Source organism: Cordyceps militaris (assembly GCF_000225605.1).
Source record: "Cordyceps militaris CM01 unplaced genomic scaffold CCM_S00004, whole genome shotgun sequence".
Taxonomy (NCBI): domain Eukaryota; kingdom Fungi; phylum Ascomycota; class Sordariomycetes; order Hypocreales; family Cordycipitaceae; genus Cordyceps; species Cordyceps militaris.
Window position 1 is genome coordinate 333,967 of NW_006271972.1, and position 21,082 is coordinate 355,048.

The following is a 21,082-nucleotide window of genomic DNA, read 5'->3' on the forward strand; positions in this document are numbered from 1 at the left end:
GGGGCTGGCCGGACGGACGGCGTCTTTCCAGGACTCAATCTCCGCGTGCTAGGATGGGCGAATAAGATGCCTGAGCACAAACGAGAAGCCGGCGAATATACCATAGGAAACAAAGATTGGTAAGGGAACGAAGCAAATTCTCGCCAAGTACGCTTAGCCCTATGCTGAACGCTCTCTTGCGTGCCATTATTAAGATAGGACGGGATGTAACGGCGAGTCATTTGCTATTTAGGCGAGTTCATTTATCATCTTTTAGTAAAGCGGTATCATGCAGAATGTAGTAGCCACGCTCATTTCTCAGCTCTCTGCAGGAGTGCTGTCTACTTTTTGCTCGTGATCTCAAGTCGCGCAGCTCTCACCTCTCCCATACCGACCATCATCCCTTGCCCTGTTACATGACGCGGCCGGTTCCGACACTATCGAATGTAACCCCTGACACGCCCAGACAGGCAGCCGAGATCGCGACATGGCAGACAAGTCCTCCTTCAAGTGCCGCGAACGAACAAGGCTGCAGACCTCATTGCGCAACAAACCGGGAAGCCCGGAATGCTGGACCAGACGAGCAAGCCCGTACGTAAGCCAGGTCCTTTCGAGAAGGTAGCACATTCCCATCGAAGCCATTGTGGATAGACCGGAGCGTAAGAGTCGCGGTTTTGGGCCAGGACGGTCTCATCCTTTTCCCCCTCAAAGGTGGGCGCTGTATGGGGGGAACAAAGGGACAAAAGGACTTGGAGATGGAAGACGACGGACACCACTGTCAAGTTACGCCTTCCTTGTCGGGAAGGTAAGAACGAGGAATGTCAAGGTTGTAGAGTGAGAGTCTGGTGATACATGGCTTCCGGAGGAAAACTATTGACCGACGAGGAGAAACAGTCCGTGGTTCGCAAAGGATAAATAGGACAAGTATTCTCGTCGAAAAGAAGACAGTTCACCATCCAGAGCACTCGAGAGAACCAACTCTCCAGGAAGCATTCGACAAATACAACCTTTCACCCTTTTACAACCCCCCATTATCAAGAAACCATGCGTCTGTCTCTTCTTCTCGCCATCTTGCCCGTCGCCCTCGCCGCCCCAGCGACCAAGCGCGATGAGCCCGCACCGTTGCACGCCGCCGCCGTGGAGAGCGCCGCGATCCCCGGCAAATACATTGTCAAGTTCAAAAAGGGCAGCGCCTCGGCCGATAACCGCATGCACATCATGGCCGAGCACGCCGAGCACGTCTACACCAACGTGATGCAGGGCTTTGCCGGCTCCCTCGACGCCGAGACCCTCAAGGCGCTCCGCAACCACCCGGACGTGAGTTTTGTTGTCAAGATGATGCTCTCCCCCTCAGGACATGGTTGAAGTAGACTAACGGAAGCGCCCGCCCCTGGTGTGTAGGTTGAATACATCGAGCAAGACGCCCGTGTCAGCATCAATGGCTGGGTCACGCAGCCCCAGTCCACCTGGGGCCTCAGCCGCATCTCGCACCGGGCCAAGACGGCCAAGGGCTACACGTACGACAGCAGCAGCGGCGAGGGCACGTGCGTGTACGTCATCGACACGGGCATCGACGACAGCCACCCCGACTTTGGCGGGCGCGCGCTGCAGGTCAAGAGCTTCGTCGACGGCGAGCCGGCCGACGGGCACGGCCACGGCACGCACTGCGCCGGCACCATTGCCAGCAACACGTACGGCGTCGCCAAGAAGACAAAGGTGTTTGGCGTCAAGGTGCTCGACAACAACGGCTCGGGCTCGTGGTCCAACGTCATCGCCGGCATGGACTTTGTCGTCAACGACTCGCGCGAACGCGACTGCCCCAGCGGCACCCTCGCCAGCATGAGCCTCGGCGGCGGCTACTCGGCCGCCATCAACGGCGGCGCCGCCGAGCTCGTCTCCAGCGGCGTCTTCGTCTCCGTCGCCGCCGGCAACGATAACAGGGACGCCGCCAACTACTCGCCCGCCTCCGAGGAGAGCGCCTGCACCGTCGGCGCCACCACCTCGGCCGACGCCCGCTCCGCCTTCTCCAACTACGGCCGCATCGTCGACATCTTCGCCCCCGGCTCCAACATCTTGTCCCTCGCCCCCGGTGGCGGAACGGTACGTGGAAAAACCCCTCGACAATGGGCATACTGCCGACAACGTGTCTTCTGTCAAAAGTAATCCAGTTGCTCTCTCTCTCTCTTCTCTAGGCCACCATGTCCGGCACCTCCATGGCCGCTCCCCACATTGCCGGTCTCGCTGCCTACATTGGCGGCCTCGAGGGTCTCACTGGCGGTTCCATCTGCAACCGCCTCGTACAGCTCGCCACCCGCGGCACCCTCGCCGGCATCCCCGGCGGCACCGTGAACCTGCTTGCTTTCAACGGCAACCCCTCTGGTTAGGATCCATAGGGGGCCAGTGCGTAAAGCCCCAACACCCAGTGTTCAGTGCCGATGAACAAGGATCTTTCAAAGTTTTGATATTCGATCGAGAACTCTATATGAACGTGTTTGATAGTGAATGCGACCTGATTTTTGCAAATAACCATTGCTCCTAAACCAAGTGATAGAAATTTTGTGCCTTATGAGCAATGGCTATACATTGACTTATCCGTACAACTATCTCGCAAAAAAACAAGCGACTCATGTCTTGATCTGACTGAGAATCACATCAGCAGCCTTCTCGCCAACCATATATGTCGAAACCGCCGTAAAAGTGCCCGGAATGCGCGGATACACCGACGCATCTACGACGCGGAGGCCGTCTACACCACGCACACGAAAGCTCGAATCCAGCACCGCCATCTTGTCGCCATCAGCGCCAATCGGGCAGGTGCACGAGGCGTGGTGGCCCCAGGCCGTGTCCTTGGCGTACTGCTCAATGTCTGCCTGGCTCGTCACGTCCTTGCCGGGGAGCACCTCGCGGATGGGCACGAGCTGGTTCTTGATGGCCTGGCGGGCGACGCCGACGGCCTCGTACAGCGCCTGCAGATCCTTGGCGGCGTCGCCGTCGCCCGTGTCAAAGTAGTTGTACGTAATCTCCGGGGTATCGAGCGGGTCGGCGGAGCGCAGGCGCACGGTGCCGGCGCGGTTGCGCGGGTGCGCCTTGAGGATCGCCCACGTAAACCAGTCGTGGTCCTCGGTGATGTTGACGCTGTAGCCCGGGAAGTAGCCGCGAAAGTTGACGGGCCCGCCAAAGATGAAGTTGTCGTACTCGCCGTCGTCGGCGGCGGAGCTCTTGTGGAACATGGCCACGGGCAGGCCGTTGGTCGCGAGCGTGCCGCGGTCGCCGAGCAACGGCTTCTCCCACCGGTCCAGGCAGGCGTCGTGCTGGCCGCGCAGGCCAAAGGTGCAGCCCTTGAGCACGGCAAAGTCCTTGGGCGCCTTGCCCTGCACGTTGATCTCGTAGTGGTCCTGCAGGTTGCCGCCCACGCCGGGCAGGTCGACGACGACGGGGATCTGCAGCGCCTCGAGCTCCGCGCGGGGGCCGATGCCGCTGAGCTTGAGAATCTGGGGCGAGTTGTACGTGCCGCCGGCGACAATGACCTCGCGCGACGCCAGGACCTTGCCCGGCTTTCCCTTGCCGGCGGTGCCGTACCGAGGGCTGGCCTTGTACAGATATTGGCCGTCGAGGAACTCGACCCCAGTCGCGCGAGGCTTGCCGCCGCTCTCGTCAAGAATGACCTTTGTGACGTGGCAGTTGAGACGCACGTCAAGGGGGTACTTTTTCTTGCCGTTTTGGTCCTTGGCGTCCCGCACGGCAACGACAAAGTCGCGCGAGCCGACGCGCGCACCGTTCTTGGAAGATAGAGGCACGAAATAGTACGAGTCGGTCTTGTCGCGCGTTTTTGTGTCCGCGTTGGCGTCGCCGAGCAGCAGCGAGCCTAGGTCGCCGAGGGACGGGAGAAGCTTGCCCGAGGCCAGGGCGCCGCCGATGTAGAGGCTCAGCAGCTGGGGGTCCTGGAGCGCCAGCGTGATCTTGGTGTACTCGGTGCTGAGCCAGCCGCTGTAGCCGTGGCGCGCGTCGAGCGGCAGGCCGTAGTTCTTGTCTTCCATGCGGATAAAGTATCGGCGCATGTTGTCAGCGCTCCACGAGGCGTCGCCCGTGAGCGAGGCAATGTGGTCAAAGTCGGAGCGGTGCGGGTAGATGGCGACGAGGGCATTGTGCGCGGTGCAGCCGCCGAGGGTCTGGGTACGCGGATACAGCGTGCCCTTCATCTTGGAGCCGGCAGGCGGGTGCAAGCCGGTGTACAGGCCGCCGTCGGGCGTTTCGTAGCTCGTCTTGTAGTCGCGCGCCTGGCGCGCCTCGTCCGCGTAGTGGTGGACGAAGAAGTTCCAGGAGAGCGCGGCGTCCTCGGAGGCCAGCGCAGAGTACGCAGGCACCGAGTAGTTTGTGTTTTGGCCCTGATCATCGCCGGCCTCGATTAGGAGCGTCTTGTGGCCGGCGATGGCGAGGCGTGCGGCCAGGGGACCGCCGCCGGCGCCGGAGCCGACAACAACATACTCGTAGCCTGTGAGCTCGTTGGTGTCTGAGGCAGCTGAGAGGACGGCAGTTGCAGTGGCGAGCAGGCAGAGGGCTGCTTTGAAGAACATGGCGGACAAGGAAAGCTCAGAGCCACTGGTCTGCTCGTGTTGATGAGAGTAGTAGTGTATCGTAACTAGGAACAACAGATGTGTCTAGCTGCAGTCAACACGATTATTGACAAGAGTACTCCTGCGGGCCTAGGATACAACTGGAATCCAGACTAGAGAACGAGACTCCCTCGCCGAGCTTTTGTATTCCACATCAACCCCATGGCCCAAGTAGATCTCCGTCCATACCGGAGCAGCAGTGGGCCGAGCATACCCCATAGTTGCGTAGACTGTGGTATTCGTCAACAATTCACAACTACTGGCGGCGAGCCAGTGCTGGTGCATGCTGCACGATACACAAGGCCCCGGTCACGAAATACGAAGCAGCTCCTGACACTAACTAGCAACGGGGCTTAATCACATTGATGCCCGCCGAGAGGTCAACGCTAACGCGGTCAGTGTAAATTGCCCTCGAGGCAGTAGTTGAGTCAGTGCTACTGCGAGCGGAGGGCCCCGCCTAATGACCATCATAAGTATTTCCAGACGGCCACGATGTTGGGGGAAGAGGGTTGCGGACAAGAAACACGATTGGGCTCATGACCAATCTCCAATGCGACGCTGTCGTGGCAAGATAAAAACAGGAACCCGGGATTTTTATTCCGCAATATAGTGGCCATGCCGTGCGTGGGAAGCCCACTCATGCAAACTAGGAACTGGGCTGAAGGCTGGGAAATTTCCTTTTCGAGGACGAAGGCAATTTGTTGTCTCAGAGCAGCGTCCCTGTATTGTCCATGTCTTACTCGTTCTCTTAGACACGGAGCTGCTGAGAACTGCCGTAGCTGTTACATAGCACTGCTATGAGACAACATCCCATCATCCAGAGACGGACAATTGAATCGGTGATCCTCATCTACCCACAACATCGGCGCAATCAGCCTTCGCCAGCGCCACTCGGAACTTTGTCTGTTCCAAGAACATCCGTCCCACACAATGACAGCAAAGTGCGGAGCGGCCCCACGACGCGGCCCGCAGCAGCGCGTCCTGGAACCATGTAAACATTACAATGGATGGCGAGGAATTGTATCGTACGTACCCTCGTTGTCCTTTGAAGGAACGGCTGTGGCGGAAAGGCTGGTCCATCCACGAGTATAAGAGTCGATGAGCCTCGGCAATGTCAGCCTAGTTACGGTAGTCAAACTGCATTTGAACAGACTAACCTCGTCGTTGTGCGAGTAGCACATGATAATATGCAGAACAGTGGATATCGCAAATCAATAAATGCGGCATGAGCCATAAAAGAAAGAAACCCGATTGCGCATTGAAAAAAAAAAGGATATTAAATATACAGACGGTATCACCGTGGCCCTTGTCTGGGCGGATGAAGGAAACAGCAGAGAATGATAGCAACAACGCAGCAGCAATGGCCGAGCTCATGACGGCCTGAATACACAAAATTTCAATTTAGATTTCATGCCAAAAGAAACAAAAATGCAACGCTTGGCCCAAAGCTACAAGGTCTTGACAGAGTGAAATTAGCAATCATTGTCCAAAGAGGACCTAGTTCCACTGGCTGCCTCCACCAGGCTGGCCGCGGTAGGCCGGGTAGTTTCCACCGCTATAACCAGGACCAGGACTTTGCGACCTCAACTGGCCGTACTGCTGCTGCATGGGACCGGGGCTCTGCCTTGTGCTGAAGCCGTTCTGGCCCGGCTGGCCCATGGGGCTCTGCATCCGGTTCAAGCCGTATGCCTGCGGGGGACCTGGCGAGCCGAGGCGGTACGGGTCGGCCGTGGCCGAGCGCATTTGATCGACGGGCGTCTGCGGCGCCCGGGGCGGAATCATGTCGCTCTGCGAGCGCGATACCTGGCGGGGCGAGGGAGGGACGCCAAAGTCGAAGCCGGCATGCGCCGCGCCGGGCGAGTTGTACCCGCTGCGAGGCGACGTCGGCGTTCCGGGTGCGGCGTGGCTGGGTGCGTGGCCGGCGGCCATGGCGCCGCCAGCAAAGGCACCCGCAGCGCCGGCCAGGGCCAGATTCGGGACGCTGGGGTTACGGGAGCCGGGGCGGGAGTCGTCGGGATGTTGAAACGGGTTGCCAGAGGTGTCGTTTGGAGCCAAGTATGCGCCCTTTTCTCCGATTTCTTGGCCATGCTCTCGGAAACCGTCGGGGTTGACGCCGTTTTTGCGGAACTGCTCAAGCTCCATACGCTCGGCGTCGCTCTTTTCATCCGCAAGCCGGGCCTCAGCAGCGCCGAGTCGACGCTGTCTGATGTAGTAGTAGAGGAGGGTACCGATAGCAAGAGCGGAGACGGCTCCAATCGCTGAGTAGATGCCAATCTTGGCGGTAGGCGACAGATTTTTCCAGCCATCTATAGGGCTTGAGGCAGGCGGCTTGTTGATGGTGTTGTAAGCCGTCGAGTTACCTCTTCAATGTGGTTAGTATGAATATTTAAACGGCGCGTCGACCTTGGGTAACGTACTCCTTGATTTGAATGCTCTGATAGCTGCCAGTCTTGTCTCCATATGAATACTCCTTGGCGCCCTTGGTGTAGTCCTCAATCTTAAGGCTCTTAACAAACATGGTGTATGGACCCTTGGCGTAGTCAGTCTTGCCGCCGGCCCATTCGATAGTGCCCGGGGGAAGCGAGGGATCACCACCAGCCCAGATACCAATGTTCATTCGCATAGGGGTCTGGGGAAATTTGTCGCCGTTCTTGGCATCGTTGTAGGCGAGTGTGCGAATCACGTTGCCATCGATGGACCACTCCAGCCTGTCCTTGGTCCAGTCGACAATGTACGTGTGGTAGTCGTCCTGGTTGCCACCAGCCATGACGTGCTCCTTTCCGAAAGAGTGGTCGTCCTCGTCACCCTTGGAGAAGATATTGGTGGTGACCTGGGTGGCATTGGCGCCCATGAATTCAATGTCGATCTCGTCCAAGTCGTCGCTCAGCAGCATGAGGGAGCTGATGATACCCGTGCCGGGGGCAACCTTGAGGCTGATTTCGTAGCGGCCCCAGAAGATGTAGAATTTAGAGCGAATGGTGGGCGAGTCGCCCTGCTTCTTGACGGAGAAGCCGGCGCCGGTGTCGGCATTGTAGTCGACGCTGCCGACGGTTGTCTCCCATAGATCGTACGAGGGAGTCGCGTTGAAGTTGAACAGGTGGCTCGTGCCAAACGCTGGGTCGGCAGGGCAGTCGGTGCGGTTCAGAGGTTGGCAATCTGTGTGGACCTGTGCGGCGGTGATGCCAAGCAGCACGGCGGCGGCGGCGAGGCGGGAGAATTGCATGATGGGATACCTCGTCGCAATTGGAGGCGCAGATTTGTAAGGGGGTATCGTGATGCTATTTAAAAAGCGGTACACAGAAACAGTGCCGCATACAATCGGAAAAATTGAGACGAGGAAAACGACAACGTCCGTGCCACGGCCCTCTGGTCCAGCAGAGAAGCGCGAGGAGGGATGGGTAGGTAGTCGGTCTGAAGAGACGGTAGAGAGCGTATAGAGTTGGTGGTTATTCTGAAGGAGGGATGGTAAACTGGAGGTCGTTGAGGCCGTTGGAGGGAGTGAACAACAGCAACTACGCAAAAAGTCGGCGATGAGGGGCACGACGTGTGAGGAATGAAGGACAAAGGGTGGGAGGCTCCCTCGAACAGTGAGGGTGAAACAAGTGGCGAGCGATTCGATTGCAGTTGTCAGCAGGTTGGCATCCTGTCTCTAACCAGATTCCATCTAGTACGCGTGCCTTCGCTATGGCAGGCTTTTTGCGCAATTTCAGGGGGTCAGGATCAGGAACTGCTGGTGCGGGCACATCTTCATCGTGCAGCCCAAAACCTGCAATTTCTCAGGGGCTTGCCAAGTTGAGTGGCGCCTAGGCTAGCCAGTAAGACGGCTTTGATGCTGTATTTAAGCGGGTCTATCCACCTGTTCCTGATTCCAACCCGGCACTGGCGCAGGTACGTACTTGACGCATCACAAACGCTGCACAGAATAAGATCTCGAATCAACGATGGAATCTCCCGCCTCCTTTTCTATTGTAGTAGACTCTTTAGTTACCCACCGGAACAGAAACCGGAAGAATGATTACACACGAGATTCATTCAGCCTGACATTGGGTTACAAACATTCATTAGCTATGATCAATTTGTTACATTTCATCATGCGCCTCTACTAGAAGCTAACCTCGTGTCAAAAGCAATTACAGTGGTTTTTTTTCAGTTCGTCATATTTCGCTTATTATTATTCATTTGTTGTCGTCTTCTTATTCGGTTTTTTTTCTTCATCGGGAGCTGGAGTATTTAACCAAACAGAGGGCCACCGAGGCGGACAGCCACGGACTTGGTCTGGAGGTAGTTGTCGAGAGCAGCCTCGCCGAGTTCGCGACCAATGCCAGACTCCTTGAAGCCACCAAAAGGCACCTGGAAGTTGATCATGTTGTAACAGTTGACCCAGACGGTACCGGCCTTGAGCGCGTTGCTGACGCGGATGCTGGTGTTGAGGTCCTTGGTGTGGACCGCGGCGGCGAGACCGTAGGTGGTCTCGTTGCCGAGCTTGATGGCCTCCTCCTCGGTGGAGAACTTGGAGATGGAGCAGACGGGGCCAAAGATTTCCTCCTGCATAATCTTCATGTCGGAGCGGACGTTGGAGAAGATGGTGGGCTTGATGAAGTAGCCCTTGTCGCCGTGGCGCTCGCCGCCAATCTCGACCGTGGCACCCTCCTCCTTGCCGGACTTGATGTAGCTCATGATGCGGTCGTACTGGAGCTGGCTGACCTGAGGGCCCTGGAAGGTCTTGGCGTCAAAGGGGTCACCGACAGCGTTGGCGGCGGCGCGCTTCTTGAAGGCCTCGAGGAACTTGTCGTAGATGCCCTCCTGCACAAAGATGCGGGAGCCGGCACAGCAGCATTGGCCGTGGTTGAAGTAGATTCCAAAGTTGACCCAGGAGATGGCGGACTCGATATCGGCGTCGTTGAAGACAATGTTGGGGGACTTGCCACCGAGTTCGAGGGTGACCTTCTTCAGGTTGGAGGAAGCAGCGGCCTTGAGGATGGTGCGGCCGACGAGGGTGGAACCAGTAAAGGCGATCTTGTCAACGTCCATGTGGTTGGAGAGGGCAGCACCGGCCGTCTTGCCGAAGCCGGAGATCAGGTTGAAGACACCGGGGGGAAAGCCGGCTTCCTTGACGAACTGGGCAAAGACGAGGCCAGAGAGAGGAGTCTGCTCAGCAGTCTTCATGACAATGGTATTGCCAGTAGCCAGGGCAGGGCCAATCTTCCAGGAAAGCATGAGAAGAGGGAAGTTCCAGGGAATGATCTGACCGCAGACACCAATCTAGATGGATAGTTAGCATCTCTCGACTTGTTCTTTTGAGGTTGAGACTATACGCACGGGCTCCTTTCTAATGTAATGGAACATGTCGGGGGCGACGTCGGTGGTCTTGCCTTCAATCTTGTCGGCCCAACCGGCGTAGTAGCGAATGCAGCCAACGACAGCACCGACGTCACCCTTGGCCATGGTGATGGACTTGCCGTTGTCGAGGGACTCGACGGCGGCGAGGAGGTCGGTGTTCTTCTCGACAATGTCGGCGAGCTTGTTCATGTATCGGCCACGCTCGTGGGGAGTGGTCTCCTTCCAGGTGGTGTTGAAGGCCTTGCGGGCGGCGGCGACGGCGAGGTCGACATCCTTCTCGGTGGCCTCGCAAACAGAGGTGATGACCTCCTCGGTGGAGGGGTTGATGACTTCAAACTTTTGCTTGTCGACACCCTCGACCCACTCGTTGTTGATGAAGCTGCAGAGAGGGGCGAGAAGAGATTCGTGTTAGTCAAGGATATTAATGTTATTAATCTCGCTGGGTGTGGTGGGGGTGCGTAGTGTGAGCGGAGGACCGGGTGGTCATGCGGGGAGGGGGGGACACCACACAGAACAAGAACCACCACTACAACCAAAACTTACAGGCCAATGGGCTGGTCGTAGGTGCCAGTGACGGGCGTGGAGAGCTTCGCGGTCAGAGTCATGATGGCGGACTGGTTTTGTGTTGAAGTGTGTGTTTGGCTACAGCACAACGGGGTATCTGGTTATAAAAGAGATGGACTGAAACGGAGAATCTCAGACCGGTACAGGTGGATGTGAGAAAAGGGAAGAAGAGCGGGCAAGATGGAAAGAAAAAAATGGGTGAGACGAAGGTTAAATATGTGTGTCTGCAATTCGCAGAGGTGAAGAGAGAATGACGATAAAGCGGGGAGAGGGGTGGCCAGCCGCGCCGAGTTAGCTTGGGACAACCAAGACGGGCAGCGGGGGAGGGAAGCTCGAAGTCCGGCCCAGAAGGGTGTTGTGGATGGCGGGGAACGGGGAACGGGAGGAGGTAACAACCTGCATAGATGGGGACGAGGCAACGAGAAGAGGGGAGGGGGGGGCAGATAATGGACCCCTGTGTGGCAGAGCCAGAGGAATTGTCCATTTGTGTGGCGATTTGCTGAGAATTACGTGAGGCCCTCTGCAATGTTTCTGCGCGGCGCTGCGCGGGCGGACGGACGGACGGCGCGCAGTTGCTCAAGCGATGCTATCCGAAAAGGTGACACCGGCGCGCCCTGACGGAGTGGGGGTTGCGTGCGTCTGTATGCGAGCAAAGACAAAAGAAAGGGGTTGAGACGCGATTTGATTTGCAGCAAGCTGAATGTCTACTTGTTCTTCTTCGCGCTTTGTTTGTTACGTTGTTTTTCCTGGTTTGTCTTTCCTTGCTTTCAGAGGGCACCAAACTGCGCCTTCCGGTTGTGCTCCGGCCCCGGACCTGCGGGACCGGCGCTGGGGGGGGGAAACGCTGACAGCACAAGGCCTGGAGGGAGGCCAGTTTGACAAATAGTATATGGAGATGCCGCCGGTCCCCCGCATCGCATCACAGTGTGAACGTACGTGCCGAACAGCAGCCAGAACAGGATTGGCACCCAAACTTCAGGGAACCTTGGCGGTTGATTTGATAGCTCCGCCGTGTGGCTGGCTAGCGATCTGCATGTCTTGCCTCGGAGCCGCTTTTTTTTTTTCTTCCCTCTCTCTCGCTCTCTCTCTCTCTTTTTTATATCAGTAACTAAGTAACTAGTAGTTGGGGTTTCTTTCGACTCCTCACCCTTCTTCATCTCCCCGCAGGTCTGTTTCGATATGCCATGACCACCACGCAGACGGCCACTCCCCAAGAGATCCGGGATAAGCTTCTTACTCCGTTCTACATAGCTCTCGTCCGCTCTACTCCGACAGACCGGTGGCGCAAGTCTTTTAGTATTTAGTACGTGCACTAGCCCCGACTTTTCTTGTACCCCAGGCTGCCGCACACCCTCACAAAATATATATGTTACCCCGCTGCTGGCTTTTTAAGTTGTTGCCCCCCATAGAAAGGCCATCCGGGCTGACGGAACACACGCCCTTTGTATTTTTAAAGCGGCCCAACAATCCATGTTTCCGAACGAGCCAACACAGAAAGCCATTAGCGCGGCAGGGGCGCGTCCATAGCTATTCCATTTCGTCGGTTCTTGGGGTGAGATGGCCACGCTGAACGGGCAGCCCGGCACCAGTACTGTCTTGATGGCTTAATGGCGGGGAAAAGGAAAAGGCCAACAGGCTTCGCCATAGTGACTTATTCGCCATCTGCAAACGCCGCTAGCCAACTCAACTATAAACTTGCCGCCTCTGGCCCGTTTGTCCATCTGCACCACCGGCTCGAGCTTTCATCCTCCGGTCCGATCTACAACAGCCATCCTTGTCATGCAGCGCCGAATCACGGGGCTCAATTCTTATATCTTCCAACCGGCATCTACAATTGCCGAATGTCTCTCCCGCCGTTCGGTTAGAGATTTCCTCCTTATATACGGATTTGTACTCGTTTCAAATGTATTGGTTCCTTAACGCCGTCGACATTGATACCCACCACGCCGCGCCATCGGACTTTAGAGCCACGCGCCGCTATACTGGTATTTCCTTGGCTTTGTAGTTAGGGACACCCCTATCGCCTCATCATGGAAGCGAGACTACCGTGCATGTGAAGCCGCTCGCTGGCAGCTTCCGACGGAAGCCGAGACACCACCCCGATCCTCTGTTTTATAGACTCCCGTCGTGTTACTTGTCAACCTGCCAATATTCTGGCTTTTTTCTTTCTCCGGGGCTTGCTAATGAGTCTTCACTTGACGATCATAGCTACCACCCCCGCTTACCGCGATCGACTACCCGGTACAAACGTGGGCACCGACTGACTGCCAAACTGTATCCCAGGTCGTAACGGAATGAATGTCTCCGACTGTCATCTTTCAGCTATCACATGCGCATAGAACCTGCATTGATCCTCTACGCAAGTGCTCACTATTGTATTCACTCCTTCGATTCCTATGCATCCAGTTCACCTCACTGGAACGAGCCCACTTCGCACACGACATTGGCACCCTGCATCCCATCATTAAGCTATCCGATAACCTTGGCGGAAATCATGGTAACTGATATTAGATGGCTACTCGTGCGAACCATAAATTACCCCCGAAACCGCCCTGGTATTAGATCAACCCTTGCCTCGATCGCCAGCGCTCCGATGCCTTGCTTTTCCTCTTGCCTCACCCCGCCTGGTCTACCTACCATATCAATACTATTTATTACCTCATGCAACGCAACATGCACATGTAGTGTCACACTATTCCACTGCCCAAGCTGTAACTTGTCGCGTCAGTCATTTTGCTGTGTGAGCCGACGCAAGCCCACTGATAATAGTATCCTGCTTGTATCGATCCCCACGAACGATAATAAATCAGTGACTAGAAAATTATTGAAAAAAATCCCACGAAAGCCCCAGGAATATTCAAGCGAGATAGACCCGATTCACACTCGTATTAGCACTTCGATTCTGTTATATAGCCATTTATTTCTTGGCTTAGTACCGCAATACCTGCCTACCTCTGTACCTACCTACTACCTTCTATGTATGGTAGTGGGGGCTGCTCCGCCAGACAACAGGCCAGCTAGGTACCTACGTCAGCCGTCTGTCTCCTTGGAGCTTCGGTTGCGCTAGTTACATCCAACCCCAGATTGCCACGGCCGGTCTGCGCAGCGAATCAGCGCCTTAGAGATGCCGCATCGAACATCCTCATCACCGCGTCTTTGATTACCGGACCCTCTCCGTAGGGCAACCAACAACCTCCCTCATCTCCCAAACACCCTCGACGCCGGTTGCCAACCATGGCTCCCGACGATCACAGCAGCAGCATTCGTGTCTTCGTCCACTGGCGAGACCAAACTGTCTTTGCTGGCGAGGACATCAAGTGCACCATTACGTTCAAGAATGTTGCTCGAGAACCCGACAATGCAAGGGGAGGGGAGCCTAACCAGGCCTCCCAGCCGAGACGAAACAATTCGGACCGTCAGCGGCTGCTCTCGAGTCTGGCGTCACCTCTCGGAGGCAACCGCGGCAGCAAAGGCAGCCATTCCATCGCGTCGCCGCCTCCTGCTAGCAACGGACGAGGGCACAGAAGATCAGCACTATCCCTGAGCATACCGTCAACTGCGCCAAGTTCTCGATCGGCTGTGGTGCAATGGCCTGGCGGCGGCTCCTCCGATTCTCGACCAGGACACTCCCATAAACGATCCGTATCTATAGTCTCAATTGGCTCGGCTGGCACTGTCGATGACCACCACCAACGAAACGAAACGTCAGGTCGGCCTGCCATGCTACATCGAGGGCACAATCGTGCCTCGAGCCTTCAAATCATGTCCAAAGACAACACAACGAATAGACTACAACATTGTGAGCTCTTATTACGCTGGCCCTTCTGACACCTACTAATGAAATGACCATTCAGCACACCGAAATATGACATCCCCCCTATATACCGCATCATCCCCCCCCGATAGATACGGCCAGCAGAACCGCTCCTCCACCGCGCCGTCGACGCCCGGCATTGGACGTCGACGATCACCCAGAACCTCTCCGAACCTAATGCCCGACTTTCACTTCCCAGCTGGACCGCCAGCTGAGGATCCCCAAGAAGAGGCCGCTGCCGCTGAAAGACACGACCTGGCCCTGCGACCAAAAGAGTCTGACAAGCCTCTCACACCCGCCGCTCGTATCCTGTCGAGCAACAGCATGGCCAGTGGAACACCACGAAGCAGCGGCGAGTTCTATGCCATGAGCAACCATTCTTCCGAAACACTTGCCTCTGAATATCCTGCTGCCAGAGACACTGCGCGGCCACTGCACCTGCGAAGGACCTCGGGCTTGCCGCCTTCACAAAACAAGATGCCAGAGTCCATAATGATGGGCTACGCCCAGGTACAAGGCTCTTTTCTGCTAGATGGCTCCCTAATCAGCCTCGGCCAGTTTGACGAAGTCAAGAAAAAGGGCGTTGTTGGCGGGCGCGGCGGTGGTGTCGTCGGACTAGATCAAAACAGGAGAGACAGCGGTCTCCTGCGAAGCTTTGGCTGGGGAGCCATCAGCAGCTCGCTCGGCGATTTTTTAGGCGGCAACGAACTGAGCACAATGAAGGAGATGCGAGGCGCGGCAAACTCCAAAGCAATTCCCCTGCTGAGTACTCCTCAGTCAATATTGTTCGTCGACATGCAGCTTTTGCCTGGCGAGAGCCGCTCCTTTGAATACACCCTTCGCCTGCCCCGAGGTCTGCCACCAACGCACAAAGGAAAGGCTCTGAAAATCTCGTACAGTCTAGTCATTGGAACACAACGAGCTGGCGGCGCCCGACAACAGCAGGTTCGTTCTGTCGAGATTCCCTTTAGGGTACTTGGCAGCGTTAACAGCTATGGCGAAATCCTTGGCCACGATTTAATGAGTCCGTATATACTGTTGAAAGACGAAGCGCTGGTGAAAGCCGTCGGAAAGCGCAAACATGTCAGCAAAGGCCGCATCCACGTGGAAAGTAAAGGGAACATGAACGATTTCCTGGCATACGTTGATGAGCTTGTTGCTCAGCAAACAGACGACAAGTCGAATACTTTGCTATCGCCGACAGACGGTCTCGATTCACGACGTCCGTCAGTCTTTGATGAGGTTGCCTCGACAAAAGAAGCGATTCATCTTGCTATTATGAGGAGCAACCTGGCCAACGAAGGCCAGAGCCAGAACCGATTTGAAATTGCGCGAAATGGCAAGAAAGTCGGTGCAGTCATGTTGCCTCGTCCCGCATACCGGCTTGGTGAAGTCGTAACCATGGTCATTGACTTTACAGAGGCCGAGGTGCCCTGCTACGCTGTGCACGCCACGCTGGAGACGTCGGAGAAGATTGACCCCTCGCTGGCCGTGCGCTCCGATTCGAGCATCCAGCGAGTGACGCGCAAAGTCTACGAGGGATCCTCAGAGACTACCATGTACTCGCGCCGCATTGTTTTTACCCCCACGATACCCATATCCGCCACGCCCGAATTTGTCACCAGCGGCGTCAGTTTCGAATGGAAAATTCGCGTCGAGTTTGTCGTGCCTGCGAAGAGCGGCGAGGAGAACGCGGCAACGCCGCCAGCCGCAGTTGGCTCGACTTTACTGGAGCAGCTGTCGCAAGATGACAAGGGCGGCCTTGTCCTCGTGGCCGTGGAAAACCTGGCTTGCGAGAGTTTTGACGTGTCCGTCCCGCTCAAGGTGTATGGTGCTGTAGGCACGGGGTTGGAAAGATTAGAGCGCGACGAGTCGTTGGAGGGAGGACTGTCTGTATGATGTGCATGGGCGTGTATTTTGCCTCGTCTACTCCCTTTCAGAGGCCATTGGATATAAAAACGTTTGATATGGTTGAATGGAGTTTGATTAGCTACTCATTTTAGCGACACTGGGTACTGCTTGAACTGATAGAGTCTAGCAGGAGCATGAAATAGAGCATGAAATTACCCTTGATATTTCTTGGACTTTGGGGTCTCGTATACTCTGCTACCATTATATGCGGTATGCCAAATTCTGCCCCACTGATGTCGAGTGAATAGTCAAAGACGTGGTGTCGCTTTGTCGAGTGTACCTTGTCACCAGGGAGACAAAATTAGCCGCCGGTTAATACTTCATTAGGAATACTACGATCTTCGTCATTCTCACTATTTTCTTACTATTTATTAACGTCTTTAGCTTTCTAATTTTCTTGATATTTCTCATGCCTCTTAGCTTATATTTGTTCTAATTTCCTTTGTTCCTAGTAAACCTTTTTTTATAGAGTGTAGATCTTACCTTATGTGTCCGGTCTTTTTTCTTGTCACCCGTATGCTTGCTTGGTAAGTACATGCGGCACCACCCTGGTACTTTGGCGCTCCGGCCCATTTCGCTGCCGAGCAGGCTCTCTCCACAAGCGTAACTTGCATTGACCTCACCACTTGACAGTCGACACAGACACCACTCGAGCATTGTCTCACTCGCTCCCAAGCTTTTGCTTGTTAATGCCTCCTTCACTCAAACAACACGCACTCTGCGCTCCATGCGCTTCGTCCGATCGTCTTGCTTAGGCCCGCACATCGAGGAGCAGCCGCATCGCCGCCACCGCCGCCGCCGCCGCCACCCAGCATGTCGACGAGCCTCGCCCTCGTGAGCGTCGCCGTCGAGGCGCTCCTCCTCCTGTACCTCTTCCTCGACGTCGTGGTCCGCGCCGGGCGCCTGCGGCGCTTCCTCTGGAAGCTCGGCCTGTGGCTGCTGCTGATGCTGCCCGGCGTGGCCATGCTCAACTTTGACTTTACCTCGCAGGTGCAGGTCGACGTGAGTATGGCCATTATGCTCTCGACGTTTGTGAGCGGCACCATCTGGGTCGTCGTGTTTGACCCGGACATTTCCCGCACCGTCACGCTCGTCCAGCTCGGCACGCTCGTCGGGTCGTGCGCCGTCACCGCGCTCACCATCCTCAGCGGCGGCCGCGGCGGTGGCGGCGAGGACGAGGGCACCTGGCGCGACAAGGGGGCCTTTCTGCTGCGGGTGCCCGGCATCGTCGGTGCCTTCTTTGTGCGCCTGCCGTGGGACGGGCCGCGCATCGTCAGGGGCCTCTGCTGGACCCTCATCTGGTTCTGGGTCGCGCGCACCGACGCCGATGAATACTATCCACCCGACAAACTGCAGTGGCTCAATCGCACTTTGGAAGTCAATGGCACCGTTCTGCTTCTCGATCGAATAAGACGGGTCGTGGAGTGATTTCTTCGTGTACAACCCTTCCCCCCCCCTTCAAGTCAGCGAGCATAGTGCGGCGTTATTTCTTTGAGGTTTCTTATGCACCAGCTTTCATGCATATATTTTGACAAATTGATATACCAAATCGAGAATGAATCATCTCCCCGAGAACTACAAGATCATTATATGTACATGTGCTCCAAAATAATAAATGCCAGATATTACTAGGTCCCCGCCACTGACGATCTGATATCGAGGTAGCGCCTCCAATGGCGGCGAAGTGGACATGTTCTTATAGATACAGTGGACCGACAGCGCTTCTTCCCCTATAACTTTAGCTCTGCCGCGAACTCTTTTATTCATGGTCACGTGATATCTAGACAGTCGTCGGCATTCGTGAAAAATCAACGACGCCAGAAGCCGACAACGTTTTGCCGCAAAACGACGCGCAATTCCATCGAAATTCCAATGAAATTCATCTAGACCCCGATACCTGCCTGTGGCCGCGCCTTTTCGAACGCGTTTCGACCTCTCTGACGCGGCCGACGCCGAGCAGCCGCTCGATCCCGCTTTGGCGTCCCGAGCCACCTCGGACAGCATTTAACATCCAGCTCCGGCGCGCCCTCCTCGTCATCGACCGTGGCGCCCCTACAACTCCTCGCACAGCGCAACGGCCCCCTCGAGCATTGGCGAGGCGGGCCCAAGCCCGGCATGAGTAACCCGACGACGTACACGCCTCTCGAGTCGCTCTTCCTCTTCCAGTCTCTCCTCAACATTGGCATCGACGCCGCCGCGTTTACGCACATATCCGAGACGCTCACAAATAATGCGCTGATCAAGGGCGGGGAGACGTATGACGCGGCGCGGCTGAGCCCCAGCGCGCTCCAGCAGCTGTTCTTGCTGCTGTTGCGCGAAGAGCTCAAGAGCGACGCTGAGCGCGCCGAAGCGGCGCAGGCGGGAGCATCGCCCTCCAAGAGGCGCAAGATTACGGCCCCGTCCATACCGACGCTGAAAGAGGCTTACCAGCATGTGAGCAAAGTACCGGCCTTGGTTGAGCGCCTGTATGCTCGTTACCGTGACTACGTTGTGCGACAGATTAGAGAAGATGAGCGCAAGTTCGCCACAGTACAAAAGGAGATACAGCTCTTGGAGAAGAGCGAAAAGGAACGCCTGGCCAGGTCAGCATCCCAAAGTGGCGCGACAGCTCTCGCGCCGCGCGACAACAAGAATACTTCATTGGGATCCAACAGCCCCAGTCCATCGCCAGGACCAACACCGGGCGTCGTACCTGGGATCAAGAGGGGCGCCGTGGTTCCGACACCAAAAGCTCCGGGAGCCGGCGCACCTCTACCGATAGTAGCCGGGTATGCGCACTTGCAAGCTGGAACGCCGCCGGCCCGACCATCACCATCACCAAAACCAGCGAGTGGCATCCAGGCACCTGGTGGTCCGCCACCGCAACCGCAACAACCTTCTTTACAACCAGCGCGACCCGGCCAGACAATACAACCTGGGAGGCCTGGTGCTGTCCCTACAGGCTTCAAGCCATATACAGGAGCGCCAATAGGCATCCCGCACCATGGTACACCTCAAAACCCCGCCGCTCAAGCTCAAATACACCAAGCGCAAGTCACAGCCCAACAACGTCCCATACCCAATCCTCCTAGCCTCAGTCCTGCTCAACAACCACCTCTGCAAGCTGTACCGCCGCACGCTGCACCACCGCAAGCTGCCCCTCTGCAAGCTGCACCTCCGCAACATCCTCAGCACCGTCCGATTGCAGCAAACCCAAACCATATCCCTGGCCGTCCTATACAGCCGCACCCTCAAAATCTTCGACCTCTGGCGTCCGCATCACCTCATCCAACACCAGTACACCAAAATATGCCGTCTAAATTGGCTCCCACGCAGCCAGCTTCCGGGCAACTGCAACCTCTTTCCAGAACAAACTCGCCTGCGCGGCTGGATGGATCGCCATACGGCCCCCCAAAGCCAGCGATTCCTGAGCACATGATCCGCCAAGCAATCGGCACACCGCAAGGGAAACGATCTGCGGCTCCGTCACAGCCTCAGACACCTGTACAAGTCAGCTCTTTGTCATTGACCAGAGGATTTGGCACTAAATGGGCATCACACTCCACACCGTCAACGCCACGGCCGATCATGGAAGAACCAGAGAGTCCGGCATTTGAGCCTGTTAGCCCTCCTCAGCGAGCGAACTCAATTGCACGCGGGTCGTCAAGGTCTGTGTCTGTGAAGGATACACCGAAGAAGCTGGAGCCTGCTAGCCGCAACCGCTCATCCCGCACTAGTCAACGTGGTCGTGCCATCAGCTCCACGCCTTCAGCAGCGGGCACAAGGCGCAGCCAGTCGGTTGTCTCCCAGGCGGACGAGCCATCCACAGACTACCGTCCCAAGGTCAAGAAAGAAGTTTCCACGCCGCGCTTGCAGGAGGAAACTGGGGATACCACCGCCGACGAAAGTGTTCATGGTAAGCACATGACAACCCCTGGCAGTGTTTCGTCGCACGCGTACAAGCGAAAGCGACAAGATACTCCGCAGGAACCTCCTGCGCCGCCAACACATGTGCTATGGACGCGAGGTTTCACAAAGGTCTCGTCGTCGGCACTCGACCAAATCTCCAGCCACCGGGATGCAAACATGTTCGCCACGGGCATCCGCGAGCGCGATGCGCCCGGCTACAACCAGATCGTGCTCCAGCCCCAGGACATCACGAAAATCCGCGCAGCAATCAAGCACGGCAATAAGGCTGCCTCTACCGCTGCGTCGAACCTTCCTGGTGGTGACCCTAGCGGCCCCAGCGTCTGGCTGCCCGTGTCCGAAGACCTGACACCGCCTCAATCCATCATCAATAGCGCGCATCTCGAGCGGGAGTTGGTCCACATGTTCTGCAACGCCATCATGTATAACCCTGACCCCGACCGCGGCCCCGGCCAGGCTTTCATGAACCGCCTGCGGGACGAAGAGGAGGAAATCATCGGCTATAGCGTTGACGAGGACGGCGTGGTGCGCAACACGCGCGGCATGTTTGTCGAGGTCGAGAAACTTCTTAGCGACTTGCGCAGCGCCGAAAAAGACCGCGAGCCACCGGCGCCCGCCACCGCTTCCACCACCACCGTCCCTGCTGCTGCTGCCCTGGCCACGACGGAAACGGGCTCGGCGTCGGCCGCAGCGGCAGCAACGGCTGACGATACGGTGGAGGAGGAGGAGGAGGAGGAGGAGGAGGAGGGAGACGGAGACGGAACATCGGCGTCCAAGCGACGACGCGTTTCCGCGAGAGGCTAGAGGCAGCCCGCGCTGACGCGAGAAGCACGACGGGTAAGGATCCCCCGTCTTCGGCGATGGAACGTTCGCGGCAGAGGATGAGATGACTTTTTTTCACCGTGTATAGCGAATCTTTTTTTTTTTTGAATCTTCTAACACCACTCCAAGCCAA

At 56.6% G+C, this 21,082-nt stretch overlaps 6 protein-coding genes across 6 annotated transcripts; 3 read left to right on the forward strand and 3 right to left on the reverse strand.

Moving 5' to 3' along the window:
• Positions 1 to 1,023: 1,023 nt before the first annotated feature.
• On the forward strand, positions 1,024 to 2,363 carry CCM_05123 (proteinase T precursor; the record flags this gene model as incomplete). The annotated part of the gene is made up of 3 exons (XM_006670269.1): positions 1,024 to 1,296; positions 1,381 to 2,079; positions 2,172 to 2,363. The coding sequence occupies 3 exons, from the start codon at positions 1,024 to 1,026 to the stop codon at positions 2,361 to 2,363; spliced, it is 1,164 nt and encodes a 387-aa protein (XP_006670332.1).
• A 240-nt stretch (positions 2,364 to 2,603) lies between these two features.
• On the reverse strand, positions 2,604 to 4,553 carry CCM_05124 (glucose-methanol-choline (gmc) oxidoreductase, putative; the record flags this gene model as incomplete). Its single annotated transcript, XM_006670270.1, has 1 exon — positions 2,604 to 4,553. One exon carries the CDS (start codon positions 4,551 to 4,553, stop codon positions 2,604 to 2,606), a length of 1,950 nt encoding a protein of 649 aa, XP_006670333.1.
• Positions 4,554 to 6,089: 1,536 nt separating this feature from the next.
• Positions 6,090 to 7,815, reverse strand: CCM_05125 (cell wall glucanase, putative; the record flags this gene model as incomplete). Its single annotated transcript, XM_006670271.1, has 2 exons — positions 6,090 to 6,954; positions 7,010 to 7,815. 2 exons carry the CDS (start codon positions 7,813 to 7,815, stop codon positions 6,090 to 6,092), a joined length of 1,671 nt encoding a protein of 556 aa, XP_006670334.1.
• Positions 7,816 to 8,822: 1,007 nt separating this feature from the next.
• Positions 8,823 to 11,416, reverse strand: CCM_05126 (aldehyde dehydrogenase; the record flags this gene model as incomplete). Its single annotated transcript, XM_006670272.1, has 5 exons — positions 8,823 to 9,854; positions 9,912 to 10,311; positions 10,476 to 10,546; positions 11,007 to 11,016; positions 11,280 to 11,416. 5 exons carry the CDS (start codon positions 11,414 to 11,416, stop codon positions 8,823 to 8,825), a joined length of 1,650 nt encoding a protein of 549 aa, XP_006670335.1.
• Positions 11,417 to 13,730: 2,314 nt separating this feature from the next.
• On the forward strand, positions 13,731 to 16,209 carry CCM_05127 (Rgp1; the record flags this gene model as incomplete). The annotated part of the gene is made up of 2 exons (XM_006670273.1): positions 13,731 to 14,295; positions 14,351 to 16,209. 2 exons carry the CDS (start codon positions 13,731 to 13,733, stop codon positions 16,207 to 16,209), a joined length of 2,424 nt encoding a protein of 807 aa, XP_006670336.1.
• A 2,127-nt stretch (positions 16,210 to 18,336) lies between these two features.
• CCM_05128 (Bromodomain) lies at positions 18,337 to 20,931 on the forward strand (the record flags this gene model as incomplete). Its single annotated transcript, XM_006670274.1, has 2 exons — positions 18,337 to 18,654; positions 18,721 to 20,931. The coding sequence occupies 2 exons, from the start codon at positions 18,337 to 18,339 to the stop codon at positions 20,929 to 20,931; spliced, it is 2,529 nt and encodes an 842-aa protein (XP_006670337.1).
• Positions 20,932 to 21,082: the final 151 nt, after the last annotated feature.